This window comes from Sus scrofa, chromosome 14 (genome assembly GCF_054392235.1).
Source record: "Sus scrofa isolate SSC_HxYL_T2T_F1_AM1 chromosome 14, Sscrofa_HxYL_maternal_Yorkshire_Landrace_v2.0, whole genome shotgun sequence".
Classification (NCBI taxonomy): domain Eukaryota; kingdom Metazoa; phylum Chordata; class Mammalia; order Artiodactyla; family Suidae; genus Sus; species Sus scrofa.
The window spans coordinates 93,488,335-93,512,520 of record NC_139396.1 but is presented as its reverse complement, the minus strand read 5'-3'; the positions used below and the strand labels follow the sequence as shown (position 1 = coordinate 93,512,520).

The 24,186-nt window shown below is 36.5% G+C and overlaps 1 protein-coding gene across 7 annotated transcripts in view; it reads right to left on the bottom strand.

The window, feature by feature from the left end:
• MYPN (myopalladin) overlaps window positions 1-24,186 on the bottom strand; it is a 104,791-nt gene that overhangs the window by 67,264 nt on the left and 13,341 nt on the right. The window contains exons 1-3 of one of the 7 annotated variants that reach the window (XM_084997066.1): window positions 21,758-21,819; window positions 15,434-15,578; window positions 9,266-10,168 (exon numbers count right to left, since the gene is read on the bottom strand). The exons of 1 other annotated variant lie outside the window; for it this stretch is intronic. In XM_084997066.1, coding sequence (XP_084853192.1) covers window positions 9,266-10,167 — 902 coding nt within the window. In that variant the 5' untranslated portion in view covers window position 10,168; window positions 15,434-15,578; window positions 21,758-21,819. Of the gene's footprint in view, window positions 1-9,265; window positions 10,169-15,433; window positions 15,579-18,487; window positions 18,724-21,757; window positions 21,820-24,186 lie in introns of those variants that run through there. 5 more of the 7 variants (XM_021072491.2, XM_013983298.3, XM_084997065.1 and 2 more) reach the window with 5 other exon arrangements.

Genomic DNA, 24,186 nt, shown 5'->3' with positions numbered 1-24,186 from the left:
AATTTTTAAATTTACTTCAACCCAAACAACATATCACAGCAAACCAAATGCAAAAGCTGGATATGAGAGTCCAGTTCTATTAAGTCAGATGTTAAAGACATTTGCAAAAAATGTAAAACAATGTCACTCTTCTCATTCAAATTTTTTTTGGTAAAATACAGATATTTGTCATAAAATTATTTATGGTAGCATGTTTATTATTTGTTACTTTAAAATAAGTAAATCAAACATTTCTCAGCTTTAATTTCTAATACAATTACAGACATAACACACATAGACAAAATCTCTTTTGAGTTTCAATAACTTTTAAGACTGTAAAGGGGTCCTGAGAACAGAAAAGTTTAAGAACCACTGTCATACCATTTAGAAATCTAAAGTAGAATAAATAGGAAACTGCAAAAAGAGTTGAAGGTAGTCTGTATTTGAATATTATTTGACTTTTGAGGCAATGTGCCTGTATTAATTTGATTAGGCAAATATAAATAACAAATTTCAAAACAAATAAACAAATATCTTCCCTTATATAAACATTACAAGGTTATCTCATTTCTTTAGATAACGTTTCTGTTCTTTATCAGAATAAGAGTGGAAACACCTACAAACAATTGGACAGCCAGAAGGAGATACATAGAATGATTCAAATGCCCAAACTCTCTGTCGGAAGCATTTTCGTCCTTACTTAGATGGCCAGAATGGCTTCAGCCAGCCCCAAGGAACAGCCAGTAACTGCTGTCATTCTGACTTTAACACCATGACCCACTCAGAAATAATGCACTGTTCAGACTGCCTTCTGAAAAAGTATTAAAATTTACCCAGATAGTCTGAAGACTTTTGAGGGTAAGGACGAAATATACTCTCCTCAAATGTCTATCCATGTTAGGGAATGCTTTCATAGAAATACCCTGCCCAGCTGCATGCTTGTAGAACTCCAAATCCTCATGACACTTACAGAATGGCAGTGGGTGCCAGACATAATTCATGGCTCAGCAGAAATGAGTCAGTGATCTGAGGAAATGGGCCAGGTCCAAATGATAAAGAAGGACCTGTTTTTAATGCATTCAGGAGAGCTTGCCAGACCTGCTAATTTGGCTAGCTACCAAGCCTGGGAATGAATACACTGAAGAGACACGTTTTTCAGATTTAATTGGACTTTTATGCTGCATATCACCAGTCTGATCTTACTGACTGTTTTGTCTAAAATACAGCTTGGCTAAATATTATGACTCATTGCTTTAGCACATTAACAACTTCTAAACATATTTTGAATGTGTTATTCTGACTCACCAGTAATAATGCTCATTAAAAGGATGATTACTAAGAGCTTCCTTTAACTCTGCCCCAGCCTTTCCAGTGTCCCTGTGCCACCTCCTATTACTCCCTCTCCTAATACCCTGTTCGTTTACTTCACAGAACCTACACATTACTTGTAATTGTATGTTTATCTATAGATTTATTTGTTTAATATCTCTCTCCTGTACTGGACAATAAACGCCACAGGGCAGAGGTTATCACGTTGGTTTAGCGTTTGTTTATCTGGTTCCTAGCACAGTGTATGGCACATGGTAGCTGTTCCCCAAAATGGTTCTTGTATGGATGTTAAATGAATTTATTCAAATAGATTATAGCCTCAAATCTGTTTCATTTTTTTTTCTTTTTTTAGGGCTGTACCTGCAGCATATGTAAGTTCCTGGGCTAGGGGTCAAATAAAAGCTGCAGCTGCAGGCCTATACCATAGCCTCAGCAACGTGGGATCCGAGCCACATCTGCAACCTACACCATAGCTCACGGCAACGCTGGATCCTTAACCCACTGAGCAAAGCCAGGGATTGAACCTGCATCCTCATGGATACTAGTTGTGATCTTAACCCATTGAGCCATGATGGGAACTCCTCATTTTCATTTTTTTTTTTTTTTAAGTCTGGGGAACTAGAGACCCACTATCTTAAGTGAAGAGTTTAAGGCCTGAAATAGCCAAAGGGTAGTTTATTTACTTTTATTTACTGATACCTTCAGCTCCCTCCATGCATCAGAGTGACTCTTCATATACAGAATGCAACTGGGGCATATTGGACAATAAAACAAGAGCAGACACTTTCTAACAGGACTCAAAGTTATATTGGATTTTGGAACACAATTCAGGGTTTTGTATGTTCTATTTGACTGCTACTGATTGTCAAACTTAAGTTTTCATGTCCAGTGGCTGTTTCACTCATGCGAGTATAGGGGTACAAAGTGGGGAGGGTATGCTATGGTTTCAATTTTATTAACATTTTTTTGTGTTCTTCCATGTGAAAAATTCTTGATAAGCTAGACGCAAACTATAAAAGCAAACCATAAAGGAAACTTTAGTTAATTTGATATTAAAGTCAAAAAAATCTAATTATCAAAAGATACTATAAACAAAATAAAAACACAAAACAAACTGGGAGAAAATCTTTTCATAACACAGAGAATAATGTTTTTAAAATTCTTATAAATCAATAAGAAAACAATAATAGAATAGGAGTGAAAAGTGTAAACATGTCCTTCATAAGAAATGAACCCTAAATGGCCAATAAGCGTATTTTTTAAAATTCTCAACCTCATTGGTAACTGTGGAAATGAGAATTAAAATCACAACAAAAAATCATCATACATATCAGATTTGCAAAAGTTAAAAAGTCTTATGATATCTATACTGGCAATGATATAGAACAACCAGAACTCTTATACAGTGTTGGTAGGGTTGTAAATTGAAACGGTTCCTTTAAGAGAGAATTTGGTGGTATTCCCTAGTGGCCTAGTGGTTAAGGATTCAGCATTGTCACTGCCGTGGCTGGAGTTTGATCCCTGGCCCGGGAACTTTTGCATGCCGCAGGTGTGGCCAAAAAATAAAATAATAATAATAATTTGGTATTATAAAGTTGAAGTTGTACAACCTCTGCTAACAGTTCTATACCTAGACATACTCATACTCCAGGAGAATAAATTAGAACATTTGTAATGACTTTGTTCAGAATGGGAAAAAAGCTGAAACAACATGGCTTAGAGGGTTAAGAACCCGACTAGTATCCAGGAGGATATTCAAAATGCTCTTATACAACAACTCAGAAAATTCAGTCTGGCAATTTGTGTCCACTTTAGGGGACTAGATGAGGAGGTTGAGAGGCTGATTACAGAAGCTTAATAGGCATGTGACAGGGACCTCTACAGAATCCCTTGGAGATCCTGACCTGTAGCTTCTGAAGTTGATGGGGACACAGGCTTATACCCAACTCTTGCCTAAGAAACTTTTAAGGCAAAGGATATTTAGCATTCCCCAAGAGGGAAGAGCAAGAAAAGAGGACTGCACTGGAAATAGCCTACATTTCCAAAGTTTGTGTGGGCAAAGATATGGGTTTTCCCATGGGTCAAATGGATGTCACAGAAATTAGCTTGGTTTTCTATCTTGAAACAGATCCTACCTTAAAGGACCACCTGCTAGGGTGAGGTGACACCAAGAGAAAGAGGCTTTGGGGGTGTACTGTGGGAGTAAGGACTGAGGAGCCCATGTTAGAACATTTAATAGAGATTTCAATGTCTGGGTCAGGGAACAGAGCAAGGAGATGGTCCACCTGGCTGAGGAGGTCTCTGAAGAGATGGCAAAAGTTCTTAGCACAGAAACAAACAGTCATTTCTTAAAGCACAAATGTCTGGGCCTCTGCCCTAGAGATCCTAATTCACTAGGTCCAAGGTAGAACCTGCAAATTTTCCCATCCACCGAGCTCTGGGTGATGCTGACCTGCTGGTCCAGGGCCCCACTTTGAGAAGCTTGCTCTGGGAGGCCCTTAAAAATCTAGCCTCTGTCCCCCTCTCTGAACTTATATCCCAAACTACTTCCTCCTCACTCTTTATGTTCTGGTGACATCAGTTCCTTCAGTTCCGTAAAGCGAACAAATTTAATCTCACTGCCTCAAATTTGCTTTTCCCTCGCTCTGCAAATGCTTTTCCCTAAACCCCACTTTGCTGGGCTAACTCCTGGCCATCTTTTATGTCTCAGCCTAAATACCACTTTGCAGGAAAACCTTCCCCAACTCATTCACCAGGTTTGGTCCTTTTGCTATATGCACCCTCCTTTACAGCACTTATCACAATTGTAATTATGTAGTCATTGTGGATTTTTTGTCTGTGTTCTTTACTAGACTCTAAGATCCGTAAAGGCAAGGGCTTTTCCTTACTCTCTGCTTTAATCTTATTTCCTATAACAGTCCATGGCACATAATAGACACAATATTTGTTGCATGAATGAATAAATGAAGGTATCTATATTTTACCAAAAGGTAGAAGAAAAAAACCCCTAAGTAATGTAATATTTTTAAATGTTTATATGAAGTTTTACATTCCATATCACATATAATTATAGTATTTTTAAATTCCCTTATGCCATTTAAAATATCCTTTGTCTTTATAACAAATTTATTTCTTTTTTATTTCCTCAGCATATCACTTGCAGGCAAATGTCCAGAGGAAGCAATTAGTGAAACTTAACAGCCAGAGTGGACATTAACATCTATAAAAGGTGAATCTTTGCTGCTTCAGAAGGTTGTATACAATCAAACATACTTAGTATGACCCAGCTGTACATTCCTGGGAAAAGAATTTTTAGTCAGGGTACAAAAAGGGATCATGGCCATTTGCTGTGGATTCCTGTAGACTCTTTCATCTGTGGATCCCTCGTGAATGTATTTCAACTACTCCAGTGAAACTATGTCCAAGATTAACAAGCTTTCAAAAACAGCCAGCTTCAATGATACAGGATCTCGCCCCTTACAAAACAAAACAACTTCTACCCAGTCGACTTGGGAATCAAGAAATATAAGTAAAAAGGATTTTTTTTTAAATTTACTAAACCTGAGTTGCAAGACCATGAAGAGAATACTGAGAACACACAGGGGCCCACGCGTATAAGACTAGACCTCAGTTGCCAGGTATACTTATTACATTTTCTTGCAAAAATAGCAAAAAGGATAAGTGTCTCATTATTTTCAAGCATTTTCAAAGGCATTCTCTCAATCAAAATCTGTGCTTATGGGCCTTAGGAGTTTCGGTGGTGAGCAGGCAGGTAAAGCTGTATGCTCCTTCCACCCCAACCCTTGTGTGTGTGTGCGTGTGTGTTTGTAAAGTATGTATTGGGATAATATAACAGATTTATTGTGGGGGGAAAAGGGGTGGAGGAATTCCTGCCAAAAAACGGTTGGAAAACCCTGCCCCAGTCTAGCACCACTAACAGTTAGTTCCAAGTGTTACCTGTATTTATAGACCCTTTGTAATGCCAGAGATATTGTGTCCAGATATCCCAGTGTCCAGGGCATTCCTTGGAATGTCTCCAGTTCCACTACCCTCTCATTTGACCTTCAGTGCTGCCTTTCTGACTGTCTACTGGAAGTGGTCCCCCCATTTCCTCAGACTCAAATCATCTGCCTCCTCCAGTCCTTGACACTGACCCCAGAGTTCTTCCAGGTACCCAGCTTCAGACTTGTGAAGTAAAATTTTTTTGCTTATCCTTCCTATCTAGTCAGTCAACAAGTTTGACTTGAGTCTTTTCTTCTAAATATTGCTCTTCACAACTTTTCTCTACTTGCCCATGGTCCCTACTCCAGTCTGATCAAAGCATCCGATGCCTGGGCTACCTTCCACAGCTGCCTAAGTATCCTCACAGCTCCATTCCTTTGGGTCTAACTCATTCTTTCGGACTAACTCTACTTGTGCCTTAGACACAACCTTAAATGTTTTCCCGTTGGTTTCGAAACCAACTCTGGACTATTGTACTTTGCTTTCAAGACTTTTCGAAATCATCTGGCTCCACTCTCCTTTCCAGTTAGGTCAGTCTCCTCCCTGTCATATAAAAATATTATTACTATTCCATCATCTGTACTTTTACATAAACATGTTGAGTTGACTGGCCTGAAAGGACCTGTTCCTCTGCCTACTTCTTCAGTCTTTTTTCTCATCTTTTCTCACTTGTTATCCCATGTTCTTCACGTAGCCAGGTATTTGCAGTTCTTTGAAAACAGTTATCTCTGGGCCTTTCCACTTGCTTTCCCCTTCCGCCCTTAGTTTTCTTAACTAAAGTGGTATTTCCAGAGTTAATGCTTCCTTTTTCCTGCACCTCAGGCAGCGTAATCACATCTTCCTTTGACCTGCGACTGCATCCTCTACCTACTTCTGTTGTAGTCCTTATTACACAATATTGCAATGTTTTTTGTTTCTTTGTTTATTTTGTCTTTTTGGGACCGCACCTGTGGCATATGGAAGTTCCCAGGCTAGAGGTCGAATTGGAGCTACAGCTGCCACCCACAGCCACAGCAACACCATATCTATGGATCTATGGCCTATACCACAGTTCATGGCAACACCAGATCCTTATCCCACTGAGCGAGGCCGAGGATCGAACCTGCATCCTCATGGATACTAGTAGGGTTTGTTAGCTGCTGAGCCACGATGGGAACTTCTGTAATGTTTGGATTATATGTCTGTCTGATTGCTCTATTAGACTGGGACCTAGCCCCTTAAAATAGTTTTAGGCTTGATTTCAAAACAAGATCCCTGACCCCCAAAACTCCCAATTGTTTTATGCTCCCAATGAGTCACCTAGTAGCTTACTAGGTATTTGTTGAATGAATAAATGAGTTAAATTTCTACCTAAAGTCTTCTTACTCTTCAAGGTTCACTAAAATCCCCTTATGTCTTTGAAGTCTTCTTTGACATCTCTAGTTCTCCAGCCCTACTCTGAAGTCTGATAGTTCCGTGGTTGTACTGTAAAAATTAAGATGATCTCTTTAATTGAATTGCAAGTCCTTGTGAGCAGAGACACATATTTATATTGCCTCTGTCATTGCTTTGGTCAGAGTGCTGAGTACAGAGTAAAAGCTAAATAGATATTTGCTCTCTGGTTAGAGTTGTATAAATTCTGTACTTAGGAAAATAATGACTGCTAGTATTCTATTTGGAAAATCCTGTTTCTTCTTAATATGAATACTATATTCAGAAAATGCTTAGTAAATATTTATTGATTTCCTGCTACCAAACCAGTGGTTGGGATACGGGCATGAATTCTATCACTAAAGAATTTTTTTCCAGGTAAAATTAGTATTGCTACATAGAAGCTGTGTATATTTCTTTCACTTTTAAATTTATAAATATTGAATTGGTTGACTAAGTTGTTTTTGGATGACTACCAGATTACTTTGTTTTTTGGGAGAATGGGTATTTTGTAATTCTTCTTGTGTGATTTTGCTGACGGGAGCATCAAAGTCTTTTTTTTTTTTTTTTTTTTTTTTTTTGTATCTGATGTTGTTGTGGTTGAAAATGGGGATGATGAGTCTTGAATGAGCTGGTCTAATTTTTTTTTAAAAGGGTCCAATCTATGTCCAGAAACTAATGCAATGAACAGGACTGATCCAAGTAAGTTGTATGTCTGCCATAACTTCAGTGCTTACCAGCTTACTTAGACTGACCAGATGCCACTGAGTGGTATCCATCATGGTGTGATGATGACATCTTGCCAATATTACTGACCAGAGTCCCAGGGAGCATCATCAAGTAGGCAGAGAGAAGGGTAGACTTTGCCCTGTGTTGTACCATAATCCTTTGCCACATCTGAAGCCAACTGTCTGAGTCCTCATTTAAATCTAAATTGAGTTTCTTATTTTCCTGTTTCTTTATGTCTTAGTTTACTCATAATCTAGGGACTGCTTTATTATACATGGCTACTATAGGCCAAAAGCTGTGCATGCTGCTTAAGATACAAAGGTAAAACGGTAGAACCTGAGCCCTCAAGGAGATCAGTTGGATAACTAGTTAGTAAGATGTATATGCCATTGTAGAAATAATATTTAATATTGCCTTATGTTGCCTCTGAAAAGCAAAATTGAATATCTGAATATGTTTTTGGACTAAAGTCCTTTCAATCAACAAGCATACATAATTAAAAATACTGTTATTAATACCAGTGCTATTATTGACCTATAATATGAATATTTTGCAAAAAGAAGATGAGGCCCTTCTTACATACTTAGGATAAATGTTAAATAGTATTCTAGAAGTAATTATGTGGTTGAAGAGGTAAAGTCACTCTTACAGGACTCTAAATACCGGTAATTCTCTATAAAAGTAATATACTTCAAGCACACTGTTCATATAACATTACAATACAAGAGATAGCAAAGGCTAAAAAAAAAAAGAGAGAGAGAGAGAGCAAAGGCTAAGGCTGGATCCAGGCTTTGTGCATCAAGAATCTTATAAAAGTATAAAGGCCTTTTCAAAAATGAAATAAAGTTAGAACACAAAATTAGATGTAGCCCATGCAAATGAAAAGCCCTGAAGTTTAAGCTTTGCTTGCTTCACAGAAAAGCAGATGGCAGGCACATCAAAGATGAATATCCTCTCCACTTATCAGTCATATTATAGCAAGACTTGGGCATTTGGGGGAAGAGTGTTCATTAAGTGGATATCAAAAGAATATAATAAATACAATACATGTCAAATAAACCTTTAAATTGATCTTCATCACAGCCTTATTCTATCAGACTTTATTATATTCCTATTTGGCTTTCTTTAAAATTAAAAAAATTACCACAGGTGTTCATCTAGTATAGATCATAAATACTTTCCTTTTTTAAGTTACAGGCATAGATTTGTGCTATACCTTAGCTGGTAGCCACATGTGGTACTAGGCACTTGAAATGTGGCCAGTGCAACTGAGGAACTGAATTTCTATTTAAATTAATATAAGTGTAAAAACTGATACTCGATTCAGTTATTACAAGACTTTTAAGTACGTTTGGTACAACTTGGGTACAGCAATCTACTTTTTCAACTAGAATTTTTTTGAAATCTAAATGCACATTAAGTATTTCCTGGGAAAATTTAGCATCCAAACTGAGATGTGCTGTAAGTACAAAATTCACATTGACTTTTGAAGCCCTGGTGTGACAAAAGGAATATCTTATTAATAATTTTTATATTGATTATATGATGAAATGGTAATCTTTTTAATACACTGTCTAAATAATATATGTTTAAAAATTAATTTCACCTAGTTCTTTTTATTTTTTAAAAACATGACAACCCAAAATTTTAAATTGCGTGTATGTCTAATATACTTCTATTGAACAGGGTTGCTTTAAACTCTGTTTGTTCTCAAAGAGAATATATAATTTATGAAACCACACACTGGAAAGATAAAATTAGGAGGAGGATGATAATGGAAAGTAATTACCAAATACTACTAATGGGACATTTTTACCTTACTTGAGGTGGTGGAATTCCTACCACTATGCAATCCAACTGAACTCTGGTTCCTTCTGGAACTTCTCTGCTCCGTAATTTTTGAGTGAACCGGGGAGGTTGCCCGAGAGGTTCTTCGTAGTACAGAGATGAAGGAGAAGACCCCGGAGTGGTGTCCCCACCTGCTGCCTCACCGGCGGCCTGCTCAGCTTCACGCCTCTTGGCTTCCTGCTGCTCAAGGGCATGGTTCACTTCATTATCCCTGGTATCTGCAGGGATGGGGATGGGAACAGAAGATCTTTCTCTTCTCTCTGAGAGATCTGAGAAACTGGAACTGTTTTCCTGCATAACTTTGTTTTGAGATTCCAGTTTACTCTTGTGGTTCTTGCAGGCACGCGGTCTAATCCTTTTGGAGCTGTGGGCTTTGAAAAGGGATGACAGCTCTTCAATGAAATCAGCAGCCTTATTTAAGAATACTTTTTTGGACTGGGTTTCAGAACTATACTGTGGCCTTTTTGCCTCTTGGAGGCTCTCTTTAGAGTTGGTAGGACTTCGAGAGTTATCCTGGCAGAAGCTAGGGTCAAAACTTGACTTAGGTGAATGTTTCATCTGGTCAGAAGAAAAACGTTTTCTAGCTGGAGTGTCATCTGCTTTCTCCAATGGGTCATGATTAATTGCCAATCTTGCCAGATTGACACTTTCATCTAATTCTTCTTGGCTCAGAAAGGCTGAAAGATCTGGAAGGTCGTCTTGGCCTCCTCCACCTTCAGCAGCTCCAGAAGAACTGCTAAAATGGAAGGGGTTGGAAGAGGGCTCTGCGCGGCTCCTCTCGTTGTTTCCCTGATGTCTAGTTTCAGCTAAGTAGCTCTCTCTTAAAAGCTGAGATATGGAAGTAGAGGCTTCTAGGCTGTCGTCTTGCATGCTGTCACAAAGTAACAATAATAACAAAAAAAGTTTGGATCATTTCTATAGAATAACAAGTTTCTGTTTCTTACAGAAGGTAAAGCTTAAAATAAAAATTGCCTAGTTTTGATACTTTCACACAATTTAAAGACTTAAAGATTATTCTCAAATTGTCAAGTGGGGGGGAACTGAATGAGGTTTCCCTGAAATTAGAAATAAAAACATGGGTGATTATCGCTTTATTAAATTCTTTAAGTATAAGTTCAATGTGAAAGCTATGCTGTAACTATAGTGATATTAAGGACAATTTCTAAACATAATTTTGATAATATCTGTAAAGGGCTTGTTAGCTGTAAAGTGCTTTCACCCAAACAGGTTTGCTTTCTATCCTCTCGCCTTTACCTTGAATGTAATAAAATAACAGAAATTAAAAGATATTGACAACATGATCTTATCTAGTTACTGAAAATATAAATTTGATCTAGCTCATGAAAATAAATTATGCTTTTGTTTTATGATTACAGACAAATTGTTTAAATTCAGTGTTGTTTATAGGCTCAATCTGCCCTTGAAAACTATAATGATTTAGCTTTATCAAATAAGGTACAATTAACTTAATTTCTACTAATATGTGAGTTAGAGCCTGGGTTTTAAAAAAAAACTCTTAAATTAACATTGGTAAAGAGGGAATATGGGAGACAGTGAAGGGGGGACATTTTTCACAGTATACCCACCCTTTTCTTACTTTTAAATTGTAATCTGTGAGTATATTAAAATTAATTACATTAACATAAATTATATGAATATATTTATTCAAAGAATAAATAATTTTTAAAGGCTTCTAAAGATAGTACGGTAACTTTTGTTCAACGTTAACATTTTTGGACTTGAAATTTTGCTAATACAGACCGCCTTCATGTTGTTAACATTATATCCATTTATTCATTCACACATTTACTAGCAGGATGGCAAACTTGTGACCAATAGGCTGTTACTCCTCTCTCTTCTCCTTAAGAGATGTAGCTGACTGATTACAGTGTTCTTCCCATTGACCTTCAATGTTCTTAACTCTCCATTCCTTCAGCCACCACCAATTGGTCACAGATGGTAGTGGAGATGAAGATCATTTGCCATTCTTGGCTACTGTGCGCTGTGTGCTGGGGAGATGGAGAGGAAAGTAATCTCCTAAATCTTTTCTGGCTTAAAAGTCTATGACAAAATTTATTTCAGTTAACTTTTCTTCTTTCTTTTATATGATAGCCTCACTTATGTCATAAATAAAAATAATTGTGATGTTACAAAATATCACAAGTAGGGCTTTGTAGGAACTGCCCTAGAGTTTTAGAGTTTATCTAAAGCTTTAGAGTGTATCTAAAGCTAAGCTCTAGATTGACAAGGTAGACAGACACTTTGAGAAGACAAAGATGGCTAAAAGGATCACCTACAGCAAAATATTTTTCCCACATGCTTGCCACAGCCTGAGATTGCCACGGCCTGAAACGGCCACTTGTTTGGGTGGGGTTTATTGTGCCTTAAAAAAAAAGATTAATTGAAAAGGCAGAGGGACTGGATGGGTGCAAAGATTTATACACAAAGAGATTCATTGTAATATGAAAGATTAAAAAAAATTGAAACTATATCCAATAAGATATTAGCTTGTTAAATTATGATATGCTCATTAAATAGAACTACATGCTATTTAAAAATTTTGAAGAACAGTGAATGATATACAGAATAGTATATGAAAGTATAATTGAGATCCCAACGAAAAATTGTCTCTTTGTGCATTAACTGTGTGGAGGAATAAAGATATAAGAAATAAGGTGCAAAATGCTACTTGAAAATGTAATTAATGTACTGATTAAAATCCTTTCTATTTGTAAATCAACTATTCCATTAGCCTAGTTTGAGTTTCTGTATATATTTAAATGTGAGGGGGAAAATTAAGTGCTTTATAAATCAAGATGGCCTCTTTTTTAAAAAGGTGAACATTACTATGTTTTAATGTATCTTTGTCTCCAACTCTTTATTTTAGGGTGGCTTTTATCTTGAGGCAATCTGGAATGAGACTGACTTTAGAATCAGATCATCTGTTTTCAAATTCTGGTTTCATCTCTTAGCAGTTGCGTGACTTGGAGAAAATGACTTAACGTCTCTGAGTTTTGAAACCTCATCTGTAAAACATGAATAATATCTAATTCCCAAGGGTGTGAAGATTAATAACATTATGAATGCAAATCTCTTAAAACAGGGCCAGCCCCTGTAACGAGCACTCAACTAATGTTGGTTAAAACAAAGAAAAACTTAGGTAAAGGGGATGTTAATGGTTAATGTTGAAGAACTTCCAAAAAGCTTATATTTATGGTGAGAATAGTGGAGAAAATACTCACATGAGTAATCACTGCTCTCTATAACTATTTTTTTTCTTTTTTAAAGAAAACGAGCCACTTGAGGTATATATATGTGTACCTATTCTGATAGTCATGAGAAATTCTGACAACAAAAATTTAGGATTTCTTTGATATTTGAATATAGCATTCGTTACCTAACACTTTGGAGTTAGGTAGATGTGGTTCAAGTCCTAGTTCTGACCCTTCCTAGCTGGATAAACTCAAGAAAGTTTCTTAAACTCTGTAAGCCTCAGTTTACTTGTTTGTGAAGCAGGGATAATAACTGTAGCCATCTCATAGTTTGAAGGGTGACTAAATGTGCTTGGCATTTAGTAAACATTCGGTATATGGTAGTTTCTATTATTATGATTGTTTAACCACAGTGGCCACATACCATGATAAGAAACGGAAGTAGAACTAGTGATGTGACTTGATTAAGGACACATTTTAAAGGGAAACCGAAACTAATTTGTAGTTAATTCAGTGTCTCTCTATTCTGTGGAAATACCCAGAGATGCCTGAACAAACGCTGCCACCTTCAGGTCTTTGTACCTAGTCTCTCGGCTCAGTCTACTCCCTGTCCCCACTTCTTTTCACTGCCTTACTGGGGTCAAGTCCTACACAATCTTCTGTTGTTATCTGAGACTTGGCCCTGGGATTTCTTCTTTTCTCTGGGTTGGTTACCTCTCCAGTATGCTCCCCAAGTTCACTATCCTAACCCCCAAACATGGCACTTATTACAATATATATTTTCCTATTTGCTTTTCTGTCTGCTTCAGTTTGTTCTGTACACTATCCTCTCTGAACACACACAGAACATAGAAGGTGATCAAAAAGTATCTGTTGAGTTCTTTTGTTCATTAGAACTTCCTAATAAATTTATTATTGTTTATCTTTTTTTAAGTTGTAGAATAAAATAAGACAGATAAATAGGAATCATATTTACAGAGAAAACTTAACAGTCTCAAAGAAAACTGTAAACTGGTAAAAACTGTAGTAACTTCAAAGCAACTTTCAAATAAAAATTTATAGTGGATTTATTTTTTATGGTGGATAAAATAACTGGAATTATGCTTTGTTTTCATACCAGAAGTATCAAAGAACATCTGATTATAAGAAAAATCCTAGATTTGAATCCCAGTTTCAACACTAAATAACTTTTCTATCTTGAGCAAGTCATTTAATGCATCTGGATTTCAATTATCCTCATCTATCAAATGGGATAATAACAATTGCATCTCAGAGTATTCCCAGGTGGAAATACATATATAAATTGTTAAATTGATAAGTAGTACCTAAAATAGGAAATAGGAAAATGTATCACTTTCTCATTTAAGCATTAATTTTAAAACTATGTATTATAAAAGTTATACTTAAAAAAAAACCCAAGAGCTATTATGGATAACCTAGTATTTATTTATTCATCCCATAAATAGTAATTGAATATTTACTATGTGCCAGGCACCATTCTAGGCACTGAGCATTCATCAGTAAACGAAAGACAAAGTCTTTGCCCTGATGGAGTTGATATTCTAAGTGGAGAAGATATAAATATTAAGAAGAAAAATGAAGTAGGGCAGGAGAATAGAAAGTGATGGGGTAGAGAAGAGGTGTGTTATTTTAACTGGGAAGGCCAGGCAAAGCTTGTCATGCAGTGGAGAAGTTAGCCATGTAGCCATGTGACCATCTGAGAGGAAGAATGTTACTGACTGAGGAAGAAGTGTCAGGGCCAGGGGAGGTGAAGGTTTGATGTGTTTAAGTCAAGCCCAGTGTGCCAGGAGGTGTGTGAAAAAGAAGAGTAGCAAGAAAGAAGTCAGAAAGGTATAAGGCTAGACCATGTAAGGCCTTTCAGACCATGGAAAGGACTTTGAGTTTTAATAAACATTGAGTGGGAAACCATTTTAAGTTTTGAGAAGCAGATGACATGGTTTTGAAAAAGTTCAGTCATGGCTGCTCCTCTGCACAGAGTGCAAGAGGTGATGCTGGTTTGGGTCAATGAGTGGGGTCAGTGGAAGATGGTGAGAAATGGTCAGAACTGAGACATCTTTTGAAAATAGAGCCAGTATGATTTGCTGATGGATTGAAAGTAGGATATTAGAGACAGAGCAGAGTCAAAGGAGACTACATTATTTATGACCTAAGCAACTAGGTGAGTGGTGGAATTTTTTTCTGGGATGAGGCAGGAACAGATTTTCAGAAGGGAAATTCAGAGTTCTCGTAGACATTTCATCTGCTGTGTTTAGAACAACACTGAACATTGTTTCCTTCTTTCTGCTTCTTACAAAACGGAAATAGATATTATGCTGCTTTCAAAATAAGAATGAGTAAATGCCCTTGAAAACAGATTGTGGTTTTGGTGAGATGATCTTAGGTTTGAAATGAAACAATTAATGTGGCGTCAATAATTAAGATCAACTTTAGTAGACTGTGTAAACTAATTTAGCCACATAGACTGCTTATTGATTGTTCACTTTGTTTTGCTAAATATCTCTGGTTTTTTTCCCTATGAATTTTCTTGAAAAGGAGATGTGACCTAAGAACTTGCTAAAAATGTAAGAGACTGGTTTACAAAAACAAAACTTAATGCATTTTAAGTTTGGGCATATTTCTCAAGTCATGTTAACTCAACACTACTGTTCTGTAGGCTCTAAGGAGATCTCGTTGTTGGAAATATCAGATGCTATAAACTCATCTTTTGGTTATAACATGAATATTTAAACTAGGGCATTGACCAAAGAATTGGCAAAACCTAATATGAAGTAACTTGGATTCAAACATGAATACTGAAGTTTTCTGGCCCTGGTTTGTAGGTCAACACAAAAACAGCCTAATATTAATTGTTATTTAGCTAGAGGGCTAGATTAGGAAAAGATGGACATTTTTAAGTAACTCACCTCTAAACTGAGGATGAGCAGAACTACTCTGCTTACTTAATAGGTTTATTTGTGAAAGAACTTTGACAATGTAAGGTAATCCTTTTCTGTAGGGGAGCACTAGTGTGAAGGATGCTGAAACCAGAGCCCAAAGTTAGGATTTCATCTGAAATATTGAAAAAAAAAATCTGTAAGAGTACATACTATAACCCATAGAAAGGCTAATAGAAGCCAAGAAAGAAGGCTTCAGGAATCTAGGACCAAAAAAGAGTCTGGTGATAGTCATAAAAATGAGGTTTGATTTCACTTTTAATTCGCCATTCATGAGGAACTTAGCTCTTACACAGGAAGTCCCAAATAAGAAAATGTTGTCATCCCCATTAAAGATTCATTTTAAATAAGAAAAAAAATTAAACATTTTCATCCTTCTTCAGCCTCTTCATATTTGTGACAATTTTTTTTTTTTTAGGTGGTTAAGGATCTGAAAAAAGATAACATCCCTAATTAAATGGGCATAACATGTTTGCTAGGTAGGGAGAAGAAGCTCACAAATATGCTCATGAGCTCAAGATCCAGTTCTAGTACAAGTCCTTTGTGAGAAGGCTCTGCTGAGCCCCTCCCAGACCAGGGTTGCATAGTGACTCCAAGTGGAGGTCTAGGTAGCATGCAGTCTGTAGAGAGCTTGTCAAGGTGACTCTAGTTATACACGAGCTCTAACTCCTAGTGACTACAGGTAAATAGTCCCACTCTCACTTTTGTGCCCACCAAAATGTAACTGCTGAAAATATGTTCTTAAATTTCTGAACTCACCATTTTGTCTGTACTTGAGTCCCTTTAAGCAAAAAAGCACAATGCACTAGCATTTTATTTTTCAGTCTTTTTTTTTTTGCCATTTCTTGGACCTCTCCCGCGGCATATGGAGGTTCCCAGGCTAGGGGTCGAATCAGAGCTGTAGCTGCTGGCCTACACCAGAGCCACGGTAACGCGGGATCTGAGCCGCGTCTGCAACCTGAACCACAGCTCATGGCAACACCGGATCCTTAACCTACTGAGCAAGGCCAGGGATTGAACTCGCAACCTCATGGTTCCTGGTCGGATTCGTTAACCACTGCGCCATGATTTGAACTCCTGCACTAGCATTTTAAAAGCTCTTTGTCAGCTAGAAAGCATCATAGAAATTTAAGAAGCTACCTCTGTGGTTTTTGATCCTTCTCTATCTCTTAAGAGAGGGAAAAAGTTAGGAAAATCTTTCCACTTCTTTTGTCTTGTTGTGGGTAATGACACCAAGCAGAAAGCAATGCCTTTGTTAAATGTCAAGTCAGTGAAGGAAACTGATTATTCTGAGCTTAGCAGTATCATTCATCTGATGTTTCCAGGTTAATAAACTGACTTCATTACTCCTATTGCATACAGGAATTAAGTGTTAAAAAAATGTAGTTGTCACATTTTCACATACTTTAATTCATTAAAGACCTTTCACAGTGAAACCTAATTTACCTGAAGTCTCCTTTCTTCAAAAGTAAATTTTGAAAAATCCAATCTCTATGAATTTCAAAACCCAGTAGGGATAAACACCCATTCAGTTTCTTGTGTTTAGGAATTGTGTTTCTGAGTCCCTTCCACTGCGTCTGTGCCTTTGGAAGCACATTGCACTAGAAATTGTATGCTGTTATAGAAGAGGTGTATTAGAGTCTGTAATAGAGTCTGTGTTCTAAAGTATAGATATATGGAACCCTAGGCCTTTAACACTTTATTAGGAGTTCCAACAGCATTAGCCATATTCTATAAGTGGGAATAAAGACAAACCTCCAGAATTTGGATAGTGTCCAACTGTTTGTTTCATAGTCCATTATAATAAGATTCCGTAATGTTTATAATTTTATCTTCTGACAAAGTAAATATAGTGTGCATATATTTCAGATTTCATGGGATGGCCTTGATTTTAAATATTTTGCTTATTTTCAGTCATGTATCAGACAGCATATCTTAATTTTTCTTTAAAAATGTGTTTATTTTAGCTATAAATGTAGACATTCTCAGGTTCCTAGAAAAAAAAGGATCATATATATTTTATGTAGAGTTAGGAGTTATCATAAGGAGAGACTAAAAAGTTATGACAAGTTTTTAATTTAGAGCTTGTAGAATTCATTTCATCATTACCAGCATGAAAGTAATTGAATCATAATTTTTTGAGACAGAAAACTGGTTAGCTGTTTTGTTTCTTTCTAACTGATGGATGCTAGTATCTTTAACAAGTATGAGTAAAAAAAACCCTGTTGATAAGATAATAAAATTTCTTAGCCCTGTTACTATAATATTCACTTTGGAGGAATGGAAATACAGATTAACACACACTCTCTTTTTCTTTGCTTATACAGTTATTAAAATATAATTCAAGTTGTGCATCTAATTATTGCTAATAGTGCAATGTACCAAGCCAAACACTTGCCACTGACTGTCAAGTGTCTTTCTGATGCAGCTGAAAAGGGAGGGAGGGAGAGGGAGAGAGGAAAAGGGGGGGTGGAGGGAGAGAGAGAAAGGAGAAAGAAAGAGCAATGTCCTTTGAGCAAGACTTTCTGCAGCTGTTGTGTACATTAATCCAGGGAGCAGCTCTCCCAACACTAAATATAGCAAGCATATCCTTTTACATGATAAAAAAAAATTTAAATGAAAGTCTTTAACTATGGAGTCATATTATTTTAGATTAGATTTGATTTCCTTTAAAAAGGAAATAGGCCTTGTACACATATTTTCTCTACAAACACCATGGTTTGAATAAATGAATGCATGGAAAATGCCAATGACATATGTAACATGTCACAACTTCCTCTGTTGAGATAGTTTCACTTAGGACCCAAGTAGGCTGTGATCTCCGAAGGTCTCATCAATCCCCTCCAAAGTCTTTCCATGTAGAAACTTTATTTTCCACATAACTTTGTCTTACCTCATATATAATTAGAAAGTTATCCTTGGTTTCACTCTAAACAACAGTAATTAGGTCTCTGAAATATCCCTTTCCCCATTGTCAGTTTCTTGTTATCAAAACACACTTGAGAGCTTAAATCTGGATATTACCTTTCTTTTTTTAGTTGACCCAGATGAGGATGTCCAACCCCGGCACTCCACTGTGATGATAATTATCCAAGGAGAACTTTTAGATGAAAGCACGGAAGAAAAAGAAAATTCTTCACGCCCTTGGAAATAGGGTGTAGCTGTCCATAGAAAGTGAGGAGTTAACCTTAGTTTCAGTGAAGATGGCTGTTAGAAGCTGGACAACCTGTCACCACCGGAGCCAGAGCATTTGTCAGCTCACAGGTCCCAAGTTATTTTGAGCTGTATAAACCATGTGCCTGTGAAACATTCCACCTGATTGGATAGGAGAAAACTGAGCAAAGGGATTCCACAGCAGGACAGCACCTATGGGCAGTGGGGGTCAATCGGTTTTTCTTCCTATAGAATTTCACTTACAGCTAGAGGCCCAGGTTGTTTATTGACTTGTGTTTGAAGTAAATACTGAATTCATTATAGAACACATTCCATCTGTCCAAAAAAAGAGGCATTATTTTAAAAATATATCAAAGCCCTTAACTTTTCAGGAAATTAGTTTTAAGGAATAGAAACTGATTCTCATTAAATCACTGATACATTTTAGGAAATTTGGCTATGAAAAGCCAGTATGGAGCTAAGTTCTAATATTTTAAAGCTGAGAGTTTTTCGAACTGTTTGTCCAAAGGTTAAGCAAAAGCAGACGATAACAAACATTAAAAGTTGTTAACTAGAAAAAAAAAGTTGTTAATTAGCGATCACAGAAAAAATGGAGAGGAGAAAGCCGTCAGCCTGAGAATAAACCCAGTAACAAATGAGTTTGGATAACTTTTTCAGAAAAAGACTAATCAGGATACTGTTTAAAAGTCAAAATACTATATAATGTAACATATTACAACAGCTAGTTATTTCGTAGTACCTGGAATAAACTTTTTGTATATTATTTTTGAAAAAAAATCTATGCCAGATTTCTTCTTTCATAAGCATTACCAAACAATGAAAAAGAATCCTTAACCAAACCAATGTCTGCCCCAAAATCTACCTTGTTAAAAGTATAGGCTCTTTGACATAAATTTCATGCATTTTCAGAGTATTAATTTGGAAAAAAAAAGGTTAACCCCATTGTTTCAATCTTGGAATAAGCCTGTGTTTTAAAAAATCAGATAAATGCCATTGGTCATTTGGTTTTTTTTTAAAGATCATTCTTAGATTTGAATAGCATGAAATACATTGGCTTAACCCAAGCTTTCTTAATTAAATCACACAACTGCTTGTAGGATTTCTTCCCATTCATTCATTGGACAAATATTTACCTATGCCTACTGTGTACTAGGTACTGGATATAAAGCAGTACACAAAATATACCCCAATTCCTGACCTCATGGCATTTACTAAGAAATCTTTCTACCTTTTTTAGTTACTGTGAGACTCCCTGCAGTATATCGAATAGATATGAAATTTGTTTATTATGATCACATCAGAAACTTCACTATACCTTCTGTTTAGGAACTTTGAAATGGGCAAAATGAAAAAGAGTATTGAGGAAAACTTGAAAATAATACAGGTCAAAGGAACTATTCCTGAGTAGGGAAGAGGGCACAAGGATATGGATATATGGATATGTTATATGGATAGGTTATTGGATTAGAGTTATATGGGTAGGTTACTTTCATTACTGCATAAGCTATATCTTCAGTGTACAGGCTTGTTTGCTCTCTTACTTAATCCTGCCCTGAAACTAAAAGACTACTTAGTTGTGTTTCTGTGTTTTCTATGTATGTACATGCTCCAACAATTTATTTTTTTGTTTAAAGAGAGAATCTTCCCCTACTGTCCTATTCAGATCTTGCGGTATGGTCAACATAAGTGCTGCTAAGTCTTGAATAAGGACATGGAAAAGTGGAACTTCATTTAACAAATTTGGTTTTCCAAAGGAAAATGCTTCTATACACTGTAAGTGAACCCATTTCTACTTCCCTGCAAACTGTCGCATGATAAGCCTGGTATCCTACCTTTCACCCAGGTATAGAATACTGAGGTGGCAGGAGATACATACTGAAAGATAAAATACAGTTGGTTGGGCAATGGAATTAGGAATCAATAGGAAGAATTAAAATCAGTTTGAAATGGGAAAAAAAAAAAAAGACTTGCAGAAGAAGGACCCCAAGTATGTCTGAATAGCAGTCATCTTTCTCTTCATTTTTACTGTAATGTTTTCAAATGCAGATAGTGTACAAACTTTTTTGAGCTCTTTGAAAAAGAGCTGGATATAAACATTTTAAGTAAATAATATTCAGCTACTGTGGACACCTTGTTTGTACTACATTAAACTTGCATTCTAGATTCTAGTTTTTTTAGAATTAGTTTCTGCTCCCAAGTAGTGCAACTCCTACTTTGCGTATCGTCTTAGTAATTGTATAAGTATTACACCACAAATCTACTAGATTAGATTTTACCAGACTTTACTGATACAAAGAATAATTTTTAAAACTTAAGAAAAAATATATCCAACATAGTTAGAAACAAATTCCATAAGTGACAAGTAAACACAAGCTTACATGCCTTAAGCCTAACCCATAAAGTTGAGTGGCTCATCTAACACGTGTTCATTGTGGCTTGAACATGATCCTGTGCTTGCCCTCAGCTGTTTTCTTAATTCAGTCACTCAGCTATAGAAACAATTTACTCACATTGGGGTGATCCACAGGAATGCCAAGGAATCTGGAAGATCTATGACAGAGGAAGTCTTCACTTGGAGGATAAGCATGTGAGAATTTCTGTGCTACTAAGATTCAGGTTAAATTTTTGTATTTGCTCTTTTCCCATTTGCTATAGATTTTTATTCTTTAAAAGAAATTTCTTACATTTACCAAATTTTCAATGAGTTTTGCTTAAAGTTCATAGATTTATACTGAGTTATTCCCCCCCAGTATCACAAGAAAAAAACAACAATCCCCTATATTTTATTTTTAAAGAACAGAGACATGTATTATTTTCTAAACGTTGCTAATGAGAAGAATACACCAGAGACAAGGTCGTGATCATCCAAAACAATATATGTATGTGGATTAGAGAGGATCTTATACAAACCTCATGATCCCATGTAATTGAGAACTACATTTAAATCCTTGAGAAAGGTCTTTCTTGTTTCAATGATAGTGAAACCACTTGCTTAAAACTCAAACTAAAAAGCAGTTAAAAGCTCTAAGTTCAAAACCTATTTAGTTTTAAAAACTAAAATCATTTTTAAAACCCTCTAAATAGAATACTTTTTATCCTGAAAAGTAAATTTGTGATTACCTGTCCCAGGAGAAAGACCATCCTTATATCAATCAACCAGGAACATCCAAAGCCCAAATCTCACTGCCTAACTTGTGTCAGCCGCAAAAGTAGCATGAAGGAAATGTGATACTGCCCCGCCAGAGTAATGAAGGGTATTTACAGGGTTCCGTGGCAGATCCAGGGACAGTCATTTAGAACAGATTGCTCTTTTGGATCCACTTTAATAACTCAGTCTGCACGATGTTCTTATCCTGGATGGGTGGTGGGGGTGGATAATGACTAAGATGACTAAGGAAAAGACTTAACTTGATTTCTCCTTAGATTTGATGAAAAGGGTAATAATGATGACACTTTAAAGAATAAAACATAAGGGATGCACAAAATATCTGTGTGCAGGATGCATGTGACACATGTAAACACCTTCACTTAATACAAAGTTGAGTGTATGGTTGATATATTTATTGAAGTAAATCTGGGGAAATTATCAATTATTATGAACTTAATATATGCTCCCCCATTTGGGGGGATTAGATTAAAGCTTTACTATGTGGCTTCCATGAAAGCACAGTAAGGCTTCCTTTATTGTGCGTTTGATATAAGGACATATCAAAATTTATACTTTTTAGGAAGTATTATTTCTAGAAGAAAATCTATTCCCAGAGGGGTTTTTTTAGTTTTTTTGTTTTTTGGGTTTTTTTTAAAGAGCATCTATGATTAACATTAAGTTACTGAAGACATCCAAGATAATTAGTATCAGGTGTGTAATCCTGCACCCACAGTTGATTTCCATTGCTCACCACATTAATGTAATGGTTGTAGGAGTTCCCTTTGTGGCTCAGCGGTAATGAGTCCAACTAGTATCCATGAAGACATGGGTTCGATCCCTGGCCTCACTCAGTGGGTTAAGGATCCGGCATTGCTGTTGCTGTGGCTGTGGTGTAGGCTGGCGGCTTCAGCTCTGATTGGACCCCTAGCCTGGGAATATCCATATGCCTCATGTATGGCCCTAAAAAGCAAATATATATATATGTGTGTGTGTGTGTGTGTATATAAAATGTACTAATGCACATCTAAACTTATCATCTTAGTAGAAATAAGTTAACATTCCTTAGCTATATGCTAGGAACTATGCTAAGCTCTTTATGGACATTGTGCTTTGTTTTACATATTCCTTCAACAATCTGTGAAGTAGGTACTATTAGAATTCTTACTTTGCCATGAGAATCCGGAGCTTAGAAAGAGGTTAAAAACTCCAAGGTCACACGATGAGTAAGTGACTGAGCCAGGCTTAAATCTAAGGTTAACTCTTAAGGCGGTGCCCATAACTGCTGTACATATTTAAAAGTTCATGTTTCTGTGGTATTTGGGGGAAAAAAATTAAGGGTAAAAATGAACAGAAAGCCTACTCTCTCTTTTAGTAAGTATTTTAAAGGAACACTCTGTGGAATTTTAAGTTCATAATTTTTCTGAAAGAAACCAACCCTGATTTTCTTTTGTACGAGTAAAGAAACAGGCAAAAAGAGAAAATATAAAAAGAATAAAAGCAAGTGCTTTCTGATACATTCTATCTGTAGTATTCTAGCTGAGAACATGATTTATAGGTAGACTGAGACTTTAGGCCGTAATTGGCATTGGAAGGCACTCTGACTGTTTTAATAGACCTATTCCCCCCCCCCCCATACTATTTGTTTATTTATTTTTGGCCTTGACCAAGGCATGTAGAAGTTCCCCAGCCAGACACTGAACCCAAGCTACAGCAGTGACAACACTGAATCCTTAATCCTAGGCCACAAGTGGACTCCTTATTTGTTCTATTTATGGTTTTTATGATTGTCATTTTGCTCGAACCATTTAGATGCTTCGTTCACTTTTTTTGCCACACCTGTGGCATGTGGAAGTTCCCAGGCCAGGGATGGAACCCATGCCACAGTTGTAACCAGAGCCCCAGCAATGACAACACCAGATCCTTAACCTGCTGAGCCACCAGGGAATTCTTAAAGCTTTGTCTTTTGAAAGTAAAGTTAAATGCTTTATCTTATTTTATTTTATTATTTATTTATTTATTTATTTTTGCTTTTTAGGGCTGCACCCCTGCCATATGGAGGTTCCCAAGCTAGGGGTCTAATCAGAGCTACAGCTGCCAGCCTAACACCACAGCCACAGCAATGGCCAGATCTGAGCCACATCTGTGACCTACACCACAGCTTATGGCAATGGCAGATCCCTAACCCATAAATGCTTTATTTTATTTCTCAGCACATCAACTTGGGTCAATCTTTTTTTTTTTTTTTTTTTTTTTTGCAAGTTAAGGGTAGGAAAAAAGCAGTTGAAATATTCTCTCTTCACAACAGTATCACTGAATATTGTAAATGCAGATGTGCCAGGCTGTGGGTATTTCCACTCAGATTCTATTTTGGGGCAACATGGATATCTCAGAAAGCTGAAGA